Genomic DNA, 14509 nt, shown 5'->3' with positions numbered 1-14509 from the left:
GTTATGTCGCGTCCTCGCATCTTTTTAATATTCGCAGCAGCAATTTATACGATTCAAAGAGGAGAAATGATCGCAGGAGTGATTCAAAGGAAATACTTGGAGGCCTTTAGGGCCCTCAAGACTGCCTGGCTAGAGCGGAAATGAAATTTATTAGACCCGGTCTCCTTTAAAACCTACCACCTAGGTGGTCTTGAGATTCTCAACTATATCGGGGCTTCTAGGCACGTGATTTCATAAGTACCTTCTACAAGTATATTGTGTAAATGTAGTTTCAGTCTCTAGTTAATAGATGAACCACAATTTATAGAAACAGGTACAATAATAGTAAAACCGTCTTGAAACATCGTATATTACAATTTACAGAGAACAAATGAAGAAAGAAGAAAACTCACCTGTATCATTATTATCATCATCATTGATACTAAAATAAAAATTAATCTATAACATCGTAACTATGGAAGAATTTATACAGATGTTTTTAAATATTCATCGAAAAGGAATAGTGCAAGTGACGCATCAGCGTCCGCAAAGAACCGCTTGAGATCATTGACGTAACCGGAGAGTGTGTGAACCGTTTTAGTTTGTCGTTTGAAAAATCTCTCTTCAAAATAGTGTGCAACGGATCCATCTGCGTCAGTATGCTTCACCACTTCTCTTTGTATTTTTATAGCTTCGTCTGCCAACATCTTGTAGTTATCCAAAACGTTACTCATTCTCTCAAGCTCCGACAGATCATTTTCATTGACTTGCAAGTCCTGTTTTTAAATATAAATATATACATTAAAGTACAATGCACTACTAGTAGCAATTTGTACACTATCGAATCATTAAAATAACAATAGATTCCATTATGTTGAAAAAAAAATTCGTTCACCCTTGTTTTATCGCTGTCCCAATAGGTTGCCCTATTATCAAAGTGCATTTCTCCACCACGTAGAGTGATGAAATTGATAAGATCTTTCGCATCATCCCACGCCTCGTCGGACAACTTCCTGTATAATCGTTTCAGCCCCATACGATTCCTCTCGAAGTTTCCGAAGTAACTAGACACCGTCAAGTATTTGAAACTCGTTTCGATGAGAGCATTGGCATATTGTTCAAGCTTGCTCTGTATACCGCCAAACTTTCCGTACAAGGCGTTACAATTTGTCAATTTCACATCAGCTGAAAAAATTTGTAAAATAATACTAAAATATTTAAAAAAACGCGCTGAGGTCGAAAAGTTGATCCTGATACGTCTTTATCCTCCAAATCATTATTTTCAAATGATCTCTGTACTCAGTGAATACCATTCATATGACTTGAAATAAAAATTAGTATGAAAGAGCAAAAGTACCCGTGTGCGACTGGCGACTACATTCAGATTGGACATCGTAGTAACAAAATGCTTTCGGAATCGTGTCCAAAAACGCGGCCGAAGCTGATCGAGGAACCCCACTCCGCCCCGGGCCCGTACCCCTGATCGAGGCCTTGGCCGGGATGAAAATGGTCACCGCCAAAACGGTAAGAACTATGAAAACCTTCATATTGGCTGAAAAATGACGTGAAGATAAAATTAATCTCACAAGGAAACGGTTACAGCTATTCGATATAGCAAAAAGTTTAGCATTTATCGAATTGTTTTTTGAAGTTACATCGGTGAAAGACCTGGACCGAAAAATTGGAAGAAAAGTAAGAGGTGCGATAAAATAAAAAAAATAAAAAAATCGTATAGTTAATATATTTATTTTAATAGGAAAAAAATAATCAGCGACAGGAAACGCGATAAAATATTCGAAATGTTATAGAAATGTAAACAGCGTGATAATTATCTGACACACCAGCAGAATTTGCATGCCAAAGGTTACTACGCTTCAGTTACAAAGAAGCCTGCGACGCCCCTGAAGTATTTCCGATACACCCACGAGCTAAACTGTGTATACGTATATATATTTTACACACATATATACACACATATATGTATAGATGTATATATGTGTACACGGGCGGTTAGAGAGATATTTCACCGCGGGAAAAGCATGGACGGTGAGAGAGGCCGATTGCGTTCGTTGCTCGAGAAGAGATTTGAAAAAGGAATGAAATGATAGTTTGTCGCGACAAAGGTCGCGGCCAGAAATCACGCGGAAATAGAACGTACCTTTATGAACGTTGGCCGCTCAGCTGGTAGCGTGAATACTCTCGCTTCGACGCTCTACTGAACAATAAACATTTAACGGGGGGAATGTTCTTCACGTCGAGTGGTCATTTGATCGATCCAACGCGCATGCGCGGAGCACAGTGCGCAGCAGTATCTGGTGATAAGCCAACGATGACAGTGCTAAACTACTGTGAATTACACACGCAGCAGTGTACTTTGTTTTTAAGGCGCTGATGGTCGGCTCGAGAGTGTAGTTGGGCATATTATCTGAACAAGCTTTGAAGCTTCCTTCTATGCCAGTGTGTATAAAGGTAGCTTCGAAACAAGAGACGTTCTTACTTTAACAAGCTTCGATCGTTCGAGATACTTGAATATTTTTCGATCTTCTTTCACCGGCAAGATACATTGGCGCGATGAATTTTATCTACGGATTTCTTCTCGTTTTCGGAGTCGCTTATGTCGCTCCAGGCGTTCAATCGACATGTAAGTATAATCGATTTGTCATTATTATCTTACCACCAAGCTTTGTGCCAGAAATTCAAAACGATTCAAGAATAGAGAGTGCACAGATATTCTTCCAATGGAATGCTGAGATCACGCGTTGTACAGCCCTGATTTACAGTGTTGCCATTTACGCCACGCGTTCCAAAGCACTTATACAGTGACTAGAATCATTAGACGTTTCCTTATCGTTTACGTAAACTATTTACTCGTCATTCACGCGTGATGTTTAAACCAGTCTTGATCCAGTAGGTCAAAATTCGCGGATTACTGATTTGCTTTCTGATAATGAAGGCAGGAATTTTTTTCCCCTTCCTCCTTTCTCTCTACGCTCACGCGTGCCAACAACGAAGTAAAAGAATGAAATTTGATAATCGAAGCGCGGATCGGCCAAAAGCTATACATTGACAGAAATGATTGGGATTGGGAAAATCTTAACAATTACCTTTTTTCACAGCACACTTTTTTCAAGCAAGAAAGTGTTGTCATGAAAAGTAATCCAACAACGTATGAAAATATTTCTTAAGAAATTTAGTCTTTGAAACCCTCACAATTCTTGATTTTACTAAATATTTTCTGTTCTATTGTATACCAAAAATACGAATATACGTATTCGTTTATTTGACAATCTGCTAGCTTGGTTTCGACAAACTTTTTGGATTTGCTCGAAAATTTATTCAAGTGAGAATAACTCGAAAAGAACAAAGCTAACGATAAAAACGTATACCTGTTAGGAATTCCATGCACTGTAAGAAAAAAATATTTCAGCTTGTTGAGAAACCATTAAATAACATTTTCACATAAAATTGTGGAAAAGTGATCATGAAATATATAATCCACAACCAAAATATTAATTTTTTACATTTTCTTTTGGTAACTGATAACTTGTCACTTTGCGTTAAATTTGTATCTGTAAAACAAGGAAGAATGAAAGTTGATATCTGCATCTGTAATGACGGAATAAATGTGGGACAGAATAGATATGATGCTTGAAATATAATTGATATGAACGATTCGTAAATAACGTTTTAGGACTTTTTAAAAGATAATTGTCATAAATTATAATAAGCATCTGGATCAAAGTTTACTAAATAACGCCCACATCGATCGGCAACAGTGTCCACCCATATACAGATAAGAGAAACACATCGATAAGTATGTCTCACGTGATCACTTGTGAGCACGTATATTGTCTACGGCGCAAACACCGCACAGTGAGCAATATTTCAATTAGCAGATCACTAATTGTTGCCAAATGTTTCATCACCAATTTATCGAGCAGCAGCTAGTTTTCAATATCTATAAAAGTTGTTCGACAAAAATAAAAATGAAACGAGGTTGATCTGTTCAATTACCATCGTCAACACGTCACAGCCCAATTATCAGGGGAACGTATAAGCCTTCAGATAATTTATTGAATATCATACAATAGTTGAAAGGCAATCACGCTTCACATTACTCATCGAATTATGCATCTCGCGGTTAGTCTTTGTTTCATACAAAGAAATTCCAATTAACTGAAAGAACGTTACACAAGAAAACGAAAGAACTCAGTATTGTGCTCCTTGCGGTTCAAGGTACATATTGTATGGTACGAGATAAGAATACGATTGGAAGTTTAATGTACACTTTATCTAGCACCAACCCTAAAACTGATTGAAAATTCAATGAAAAAAACGATATTGATAACAAAATGTAACATCTAAACAAGCAATTAAAAGTCACTTAGTGACTATATCTTGGATATAAATCAAGTAAATGCAATCTGTATTTGAAGTGGAATATTTTTTAGTTTGTTATAGTCTAATCTTATCAAATGGTCATTTGATAACAATTCCTAGTGTATGCTGAGTGATTTTAGATTGCATCTAACGTCTTTGTATGTACATCGTCTTTTTAGGACTTCCATTGTCTCGTAATTATGAAACACAAGTTGTTTCCTTCTTTGTTAATTTTTTCCACTCAACAAATTAAATTATTGTTATTAGTGGATATAGGTCAAGCACGATTAGAAAGATTGAGGTAATGACTAACTCACCGTTATAATGTAACAAAGTTCAATTGGCCGGAAATTATTGACTATTCAGTAGCCAGCGTTCACAAAGAACAAATAAACAATCAAAGACACGATAAGCAATTTCAAATATTTGATATCATGAATATGTTTACAAGAAACAATCATGTCGGGGAACTTTAACTACGCGCCAAGGACATGAATTGAAAATTATCCAACCTTTTCAAACAATTGTAACATTTATCCAAAATTCACGCTACAGTTACTAATTTTTCAATTTCCCTTTGAAGGTCATATTCCGGATGCTAAGATCGATACGCCATGGGTAGACATGGTTCGATCATGTACCGACGAATTGAAGGACCAGGTGAAAATGGAAATCGGCGCGTCCATGACATATCTCGCCATGGTAATAAGCCATTCTATTATGCTATTCATCCTGAAAATCTAATGACCTCCTCACCTTTCGACCTTCGGAAACAAGTTACTTTTTCTCATCACATTTTCACCTTCAGGGTGCTTACTTTGCACGTGACAGTGTAAGCAGACCTGGATTCAGCAAGTTGTTCATGCATGCAGCCGATGAAGAACGTGAACATGCAATCAAACTTATAGAATATATGTTAATGCGAGGAGACGTAACTCAGGATTTCCAGAATCTACTCCCAGCACCGCTGGTAAGTTTTAATTCATTGACAAGGACTATTGGCAAATAAAAATATTAGCTCCAATACTAACCACCCTAACTTTGATTAAAGATTTCCACTCGAAAGTAATTTGAAATAACTTGAACTCATTGCGGATGATATAATTAATTACTATTTAATTAAAGATGAATCTGATCATTTCAAATGCATTAAATAGTTTTGAAGGTATAAAAACATATCTCGACAATATCCATACTTGATTGTATAAAATGACGCGAAATACTAACCGCATTAGACTGTATTTCGGACGAGTAAATGTATTATTAACACAGAAAATTTTTGTTCTCTTGCCCTGGTCTATATTAGACTGCTCCGAAAATGAATTGGTTCAACGGAGCACAAGCACTTAAAGATGCTCTTGCCAAGGAAGTCGAAGTTACTACGAACATTCGAAAAGTAATTTCCAACTGCGAAACACCACCAAATGCAGCTAAAAACGATTATCACGTGAGTACTGTTACACATATAAATTAAAAATTATTGAATACTTGTTCACCGCCGCTTATCGCACATATTAAATTTATTTCTACATTGTTACAAATTGCAAGCTTGGCAGTCATATCGCATAAAGCCTTCATCTATAAAAGGATCTGTGAAATTTGAAAATGACGTTCTACCAATAATCAATCAATTATGATTAAGCCAGATTACAAATTATCGTGTAGCAGAGCTTGTATCGTTATTCAAAGAGCTGCACGTACGAGATAACATTAAGAAATATTGAAGAGTGTTATCACGATCACGATGCTAATTCTTACAGGTCTCAAATACAACATTATTTAATTCTTCGCGTCTATCATATAGCCTCAGTCGGTACTTGACATCATAGTTATTTATGGAAAACATGATATGTACTTTCTCGATTTATCGTGTACTTAGCCCTGTCGCCCAGATTCGGTTCACAGAAATTATTTTTTCAACCGGTAGACGTTATTCTATCTACAAATTTCAGAAACGTAGTGGTTTTGACAAAATTCTTTTTTCAGTTTTTAAAGCTGAATATATAAACTCTTTACGGAACTTTTTATTTTGAAATTTGCTGAGGATTCCCAAACGAATATCATATTTTGCCAGAGTTTTTCAAATCGGATTGACAAACGCGTTGAAGAAAAATAGCCGTTTCTAAGTCGAGAGTCCAAATTTGTTACAGCACACGATATTGGACTAAAATATTTCTATCAAGCCGCTACTTCCATGTAATATAGTACATCTTTTGCCTTTTTTTATAGTTGGTAGATTATCTTACCGCCGATTTCCTGGATGAACAATACAGAGGGCAGCGTGATCTAGCTGGAAAATACACAACCCTTCAAAAAATGGTAAGCTCCTACGGACCGATTGGAGAATTTTTGTTTGACAAGAAACTGCTCAACGGAGAACTATAAACAATATCGTTTGATGCAGGAGACAAGGAACATGTTTAATTTTCCTTTTATTAAAAATCGGTCATATTTAGAACTAATTGTAAATGGCAACTTGAATTGGATTCTATCGCATACAGTATGCTCGTGTAGTTACTTGGTTTTCCAATGTCCCTTGTTCATTACGTAACAACAAATTCATAAGGTGTATTCCCATATAAATCACCAGTGCTAGAAATTCTCTCTAAGTAAGCCATAGCCTAGCAATAATTCAGTAGTGTAAGAAAAATACAATCCTGCATCATTATTTCTGAATATGGCTGTAAGTCATAAGTGCGCGTCATAGTTTTAAGACAAGGTATAAAGAAGAAAGTTCATATTCTTCGTAAATCAGTGATTGAATGTCATATTGTAAACGACAATGAGTGAATAAAGAAACACCGCACTGACTTATATTTATTTAAAAAATATTATTACATCCTGGTATTACCTACAACTGATAACGTTGGCTATAACTACAGAAATCGTTTCCGAGTACACAGAGTAACACCAAAACTGATATTTTTATCGCGTTGTTATGAAAATGCAAGCCACGAGATCCGTACACTCCTCACAACGTGTCACATAAACCAACTTCGGGTACCTATCGCTACTTGCCAGACGTCGTATTGTCCCATCGTAATGCCGTTACTTCGTGTGCGCGACTAGTTGAGCTTAAGCTTGATTAAAAGCGGCTCAACATTGCGCCAGATGCTGCGTTGGCGGAGCGCTCGCTTTCGTTTGAGACAATATCCTTGCTTCCATACGCCTTATGTACACCGTATATATACTTACAGAAACCACAGGTATCCTGAGGCTGAACAGAGCCTTTTTTTCAAGGGTTTAATTCACCCTGATTCTCATTGGTCATTTCCTCTTCCAAATGCAGCGTCACTTGAAAGGCCTCGACGTTTTTGACAAGTTTATAAGACAAGAAATCAATGTACAATATTAGCTTTTGCTGAGCACAAGTATACCCGAGTTTAGAGCGTAAAAATGATCGCCAGGGAAAATTCTGAGCTGTTATACAATTCGGTGAAGATCTTCATCGTCGGATTGAGCTTTGCGTGTCGGTTATTACCGAGTTTTGCGAAGGAATTCACCGCTTGAATGGCAACATCGATAATAATTACCGCACTTAGTGAACCAAGGTGAGGCTGTGAGTATGTAGAAAGAATACAATAACCCGTATTCAAGAAATCCCGCGAACTCTGACACGGAATCCAGAAATCAGCGATACATGGAAGAGGTGGATCGAGACGGGCAGCTCACAATGCCGACTTTGAGGGAAAAGTGGTGCGAGAATATACCTGAGCTGCAAAGTGAAGGGGGCAACGGGGGCAGTGATTATACGCAGATTATACTCGAACTCTGAACCAAGAAGGAACCCGGGCTGCCCTTACTTCGATCTTCCTACCTCGAGATAACCTGCAGCGATATACGCGGGTTTTGTAGTCATACATGCAAGCTTTTGTCTAGTGTCCGTTTCCAAGTTGATCATAGAAATCGACTCCTTCCATTGGATGTCGTTTCGGTTGAGCAGAAGACCAAATAAACATCATCTGTCATGCAAAAAGTTCGTTCATCATGGACCTCGACATGTTGACTAACTAAGTTTCTTCATTGGATTCCTAAAAAAAAACCTGCTTCATACTTTAAAAGCAGTTGCAGATAGATCTGTTGACAGATCGACAAAATTGGTCGCATTTCTCCAAAATTCAGCCAACGAGACAGGTTGTGAGCTTACGAGTACATACCGACTATCCGAGTAGGTGTACGACTCGATGTTGACAATTCGAGCCGATACATAATCTCTCTCACTTTGATCTCACCGCCGATTCATGTACACAGACCTGAGGGAAGATTCACTCGGGAATTTACCTACCCGCGAGACCGCAAGTTAAACACCGCGGGTAGCAAGCACTCCGAACCTCAATTAATCTCCGAAGGTAATTCTACATTTAACGACTCCACGATCGCTCGAAGAGACTCATTTCAGATCGTCGCAGTGACAATAAATTGCGACAATTTTTCCTATAATATATACTCTGTACTTTCCTTGATAACGTGCAGCATGATAATTGAAGAGAAATGTACAAGCCTGCGCAGAGACATCTAATCCAGCTTCTTCTGGCCTAGAATCACATTTTTACCCATCCAACCAAAGCCATAAAATCCGCAGGGATAATTTCTTTCTAACCTATAGTGCTGAAGTCAGGAATACCGGAATGTGTGTACCGGGAAAAAAATTATTTCACAGCTCGAACGTGAGGTAGATAATCCGTTTTTGATTCTGGTCGTTAATCGTCCTCGGAACGGCGACACTTGTTTTACCAGTCTAACAAGCTAACAAGGGGGCAACAACCATTACTATTTACTGCAGCACTAACCATTATCTGACAATTCCCTGCTCACGACCGTCAGATAATTCCGGTGATACCGAACTGCATGCACCGCAACGGGAAGAGTGAGCGTATAAAGTTAACATGTGAGTAGGTATGATCGGTATGACTGGGACCTCAGTTAACACCAAGTCCAGCGTCGGTTCGACGTTATATTACTCACATTGGCAAATCAGAACATGTTTCAAGTTATACGAGGAGTTTAAATCATTCTTATTGCTGATTATACGCGCCACGTTGACGGCGGGCAATTGATGCGATAAATCAGTCGCTCATTACCTTGTAAAATTTACTCACTTGTCAAAGGCATGGGGTAACTCGTGTTCACTCGCGAACCTCAGAACCGGAATCGAACAGGTCCAAGAATAAATTCCCCTTTCTTTAGTTGGGCACGTGTGTCTATAAACTCTACGTCACTTACGAATACTCACGATCTTGGATTGCAGGATTCCAACGAGTTGCATTCGATCGCGGTTTTTTAAAGATCATCGTCTCAAATCCACCTTGTCTACCGTGCCCGACACGCTACGCACGTTCGGCACAAAAATTATGGGTGGAACCTGAATAGCGTCATAAAAATGCATTAAGTGGGGCTCGGACTATAAGTGAAAAAATGAATGAGAGTCGAGTGATCGTCGTGAATGGAACGTGACCTTGTCCACCGCGGCGTGAAATGCGGAAACCGTAAAACTCGTCACTCCAAAGAAGCTGAAACTTCCGATGCTTCGATCATAAGAGGCGTCGTCGTCTTCCAAATGAAATCGTAAAGAAGACCATGAAGGTGCTGATGCAACCGAACAGTCGTCAAACCGGTGAAGATCGGTATATGTAAAATACAGGTTAAGCTATGGCTGTGATATGAGATCAGCTCGTGCCTGTACACAGAAAACCGGTGATATCCATAAACCAGGACGATATGAAGCACCCGAGGCACGGTAGTAGGTATGCCTTAACATAGGAGAGGATAGCTTCGCTCGGCGTGACCTATACATAGCATTGCAGCGTCTTGAAGCGTAGTTCAGCACCAAGGTGGGTACCAAGGTAATGTAAAGTGTCGGACTCACTCTCCAGTAGGTAGGCGTACCTCGTGCTTACCATTATTACACATCGCCCAGAGTTCATATATCACAGGCTGTACCGACAATGAGCCACGAATAAGATGATATAATGCCTCAATATGGGACGCGGTGTATCTTCTATGAAAGGTTTGCTTCTCTCGACGTGGCTTCAGGAGTTGTCCTTGAGAGATATCTGCGGCCATATATTCCTGGGCTTCTATATTGGACTTGCGCTACTAGCACGTCGAAAAACAAGACGATAGAGATCAAGTATGGATATTTCAACGGTGGTGTTACCAGTCAGTTTTACAGAGAACTAAGCTAGGCGTTGGTAGTAGCTCTGGGGAACCCGATTGACGGCTACGTCTTGTTAGCCTTTGGTTTCTGACTATAGGTATAAAAGTATCAAGTCAAAAATTCAACTACGTTATTTAACGATCAGACATGAAGTATTTCGAGCCGAGTTATACCTGCGCGACGGGATTACCATTTGTAGTATACAGGACGAGTAATGAGCTTGGCAATAGCCGAGACTGGACGAGGGACGTGATTGGAAAGTGACTTCTCTCGTGCTCGGCACACTTCGTTACCTGCTTGGCCGTGCACGGTGCACCCGCTTCGTCATCTTATCGTTAACGATTCTTCGCTACTTGGCCGTTACGAATTATTTTCCATGTAAATCATAATTTACACAAAATACCAACCGCGTTTGCAATACGCATACAGACGAGGCCTAGCCAAATAAATTAGCAATCTCCCTAAATCATGCAACCTCTCAACGAACGCCCACAGTTCACCGGCACGTCGGCGTATCTACTTTCGAAGTACCGTACCGAATACACTTTTATCCACTCGTTTGTTTGCCTTTGTTTTTATTTTTATCACGAACAGCGTAGATGGCCAGAGCGTGACATTAGTAGAAACTAAAGGCTTCCTGCTATACGTATATATGTATGTGAAAAGTTTCCACCGAGAATACTGGAACGACGTAATCCCTACGAGTTCTTCTCCACTTCTCGCGTCGCGCGCTCGGCGTCAGTGGAAAGCTTTACGTACAAGAGCCGTATCAGTGTCATCGTAGGGTAACCTGATGAGATGGACATGAAACAGAAATACCCCAAGGGAGAAATACCTCTTTGTACTCCGAGAGAAGAGACACGTAGATTGAACCAGTCCTTCCTTTTCTCTTGCCTTTAGTTTCAGGAATTCTTCTTCTCAAGAATAAACTTAGAAAAGATCCAGCACAGTCGCAAGTCTTGTGTCTAGAATTACGCTTGCATCAACAAATATCATTTTGGAGTGTCGTGAAATGAAATATTAGGCAAATGTACAACATTCGTCATTGTTAGAATTTTTTCTTTGTTCTTCGTAGCTTTCACTTTTCATCGTGTCCAAGATAACTAATTTCCATCACTAAAACCCCTCAACGACAGTCATACTTTAAGGTTAATAATGAACGATAGAAGACTTTGGTACATGACGTAATTACGAAAGACGATCGCTTCTTAAGAAAACTTAAAAATTTTCATGCATACTGGGTGGATGATATATTACCGTCTTATAATCTAACCATGATCTTCATGATTGATTACGCATTTGAGTATAAGGTCAAAAAGACTGACAGAAACACGTAAGCCCATTGAAAGTGCTGAATTCAAACGGCCGTTAAAATAATTACAGCATACGTGCTCGACGCGAAAATGTGAGAAAAGTAGGAAACATGTTTTTCCGAAGAGGCGTGAAATCGGTTCGACGTGTAGCGACGTGGGCGGGCGGTCTTCGGATGCGAAGGTCGAGGAGGGGGTTGATGGTGCCTCTCGAAGCGTTATGGAATAGGCACCCGGATCCACGAGCGAAAAAGTGGTTGCAGGCATGCTCTGGGTATAGTGGCAAATTGTACCCCCTTGCCTACGCGCAATCTGTTCGTAATAACCGCGACGAAGGTGGCAAAGCTCCGGCGACAGCGACGCTCATTCCGAGACGCACGGGACGTAATTTATACCGACGTGATGCGAGCCAGCATGGTCGTTACTCCTCGTCCCCTCGCTCTCGTAGTTAGGACTCTATCGCTTGTGATATCTGCGCCACGACGCGACGAGCCGAGCCCTGCCAATGCAAATGATACGCCGCCTTGAACCCGACCTGCCACAGAGTGGAGCAAACCCTTAAACGAAACGGGTCCTGAGACGCAGAATGGATCAGTTGATCTTTTTATCACTCGACTAATTTGCCACTTTTCCCATGGATCGAGGCTGGCATAGACTATCGATTTTACGCTACCCTTTACATGCAGTTCACTCCGATTTAAAGAGACAGAATATGTTGCGAGGGGATGAAAAGATAAATTTTTCACACAAACCTTTGCGCAAGATAAAACGAATCTTCGTTTTCTACGCTAGTTTCTCGAAATCATCATCGCCAGATTTTGACGTAAAATTTTGTAAGAAATTCGTGCAGCAGACATTTTTTTACTCTCCTTAAGTATACGGTGTACGTATTTTTATACGCAGTGTTGAAATAATTCAAGTGCTCCCCGCACATCTGCGGTGGTGAAATCGGTGGATAAAAAGTGTGGAATTAAACAGTATAGTAGACGGTGCTGTTTACACGGCAAAAATTGTGATGGCGTAAATTCTTAAGCGTTATAAACGAGGGCAAGAAAAATTTTAACGAAACCTTTCTAACCGCAGTACAGAATTCAGTTCACATCGTGTTTTGGTCGGTGAATGTGGGGCGTTATTTTTTGTTTAATTTTTCCTGTACGTTCTGCTTATTTAGAAGACAAATACAGATCAGCTTAGTTTAAGAATATAAGAGCACAAGACTCTGATTAATGGGGTTCACCAGAGCGTCAAAAGCTGGAGCAGAAGGTATACTCGTATTCCCAATGCCTGCACATTTTGTCTCTCAGGTTGTGCCGTTTCCTTAAAAATTATTGCAAGGATACTGTTTTAGCTTGAGAATTTTCACTAGCAATAAACGATGATATTTCGTACTCAGGAATCGTGCTGACGCACGTTTCACGTGAGGGCGAAAACATTTGGTACAAGCAACATGACAGGAACAGGCCTGACGACCCTCTTCTGTACGTGAGGATTTTCGTCGGTTGATGGGAACGACCGTCAACGAGGAAAGACTCAAGTGGAGATGCATCCCGACCCTGACTTGCCGCCTACAAGCCTGGTATAAACCGGGAGCGACGGGATTGGGGGCGTTTTATTTAATTAAGCGAGACTCCGCTCGCTCTAACCCTTCCTTCTATCCTTCTGCTGGCGTCGTTTGTACCAAAGTCGGTGGGCAACGCAGACGTCCCTGGAGGATACCGCGACCAACTCCTTCCTCCTCCGAATTAGTCTTTCCCGAAACGCCGCGCCACGCGAAGGTTATGCCTCGTTGGAAGTTTGAGGATACGCCTGCTCCTTGCTTCGGTAAGCCAAACTACGAGCTTGCAGTATCGCACACCCCGATCCTCACCCCCATAGGGAGGCTGTGATTTTCCAACCACCGCGAAGCTGTGAGCTTTATTTTATTTATTTTACTTCCGTTCCCTTCTTTTCTCCGCGATCGTCACTGTCAGCACTTTTTGTTTCTTGATAAGTGCATAAAATTGCGGCAATTTTTACGAAAGGATAGCGTGACGTACGAGTTCTTCAGACCTCTTTAGTCGCTACTTTGACTGGACTAATTAATGCTCTGTTTACAGTGAAAAGGCTTCCCGATAAATATGAGGTCTCTACCGTAAATATTTGACCCTGGGTAATGGACTGAAGACAGGTGCTCTTGTTCAAATTTTAGCCTTGCCCCCGGACTTCTCCGCTGCAGGTCTGTTTGTGAAAAAACCGGCAACCACTAACATCAGCCCAACGAGACAGTGAAAAGCAACGGTCGCAGTGAAAAGTGAATGTGGGGCTTCTTCTCATGTTTGCTCTTCTGTTTGCAGGGTGGAGAGACCGGGAACATCTGCCCTCCAAGTGCATTTCGCTTCAAATATGCCCCAAATGATGTCTTCTCCGTCGTTTGTAGAGTTCGTCTTTGGATGAAGCAACGGAAAAGAGATACACATTTCTTACACTGTTTAAAAAGTCAGCCGTACAAACGAAGTTTCAGACTTTATGGAGCACATTCCAGTTTACCCAATGTGATCAATTTGCTGATGGTAGTAAAGAAAGGTTTGAGTGATCATTTTTCAGCGAAGTGACACGCTCATCGTTGAGTTTCGCGGTATGGTTGATCTTAATCCAAATCAAACCCACAAGGAATTTTAATCCATAAGTCAGCTGCGTAACTTGA

At 40.3% G+C, this 14509-nt stretch overlaps 2 protein-coding genes across 2 annotated transcripts; one reads left to right on the top strand and one right to left on the bottom strand.

Moving 5' to 3' along the window:
• Window positions 1–327: 327 nt before the first annotated feature.
• Window positions 328–2252, bottom strand: LOC124409811. The gene is made up of 4 exons (XM_046887667.1): window positions 2138–2252; window positions 1337–1531; window positions 875–1164; window positions 328–755 (listed from the first exon to the last, which is right to left on the bottom strand). The coding sequence occupies exons 2-4, from the start codon at window positions 1524–1526 to the stop codon at window positions 465–467; spliced, it is 771 nt and encodes a 256-aa protein (XP_046743623.1). The 5' UTR covers window positions 1527–1531; window positions 2138–2252; the 3' UTR covers window positions 328–464.
• Window positions 2253–2364: 112 nt separating this feature from the next.
• LOC124409812 (ferritin subunit-like) lies at window positions 2365–7166 on the top strand. The gene is made up of 5 exons (XM_046887668.1): window positions 2365–2620; window positions 4943–5061; window positions 5168–5329; window positions 5666–5806; window positions 6589–7166. The coding sequence occupies exons 1-5, from the start codon at window positions 2551–2553 to the stop codon at window positions 6742–6744; spliced, it is 648 nt and encodes a 215-aa protein (XP_046743624.1). The 5' UTR covers window positions 2365–2550; the 3' UTR covers window positions 6745–7166.
• Window positions 7167–14509: the final 7343 nt, after the last annotated feature.

The sequence above is a fragment of the Diprion similis genome, chromosome 8 (genome assembly GCF_021155765.1).
Source record: "Diprion similis isolate iyDipSimi1 chromosome 8, iyDipSimi1.1, whole genome shotgun sequence".
Taxonomy (NCBI): Eukaryota; Metazoa; Arthropoda; class Insecta; order Hymenoptera; family Diprionidae; genus Diprion; species Diprion similis.
The sequence above is the reverse complement of the archived record's forward strand: the minus strand, read 5'-3'. Positions and strand labels throughout refer to the sequence as shown.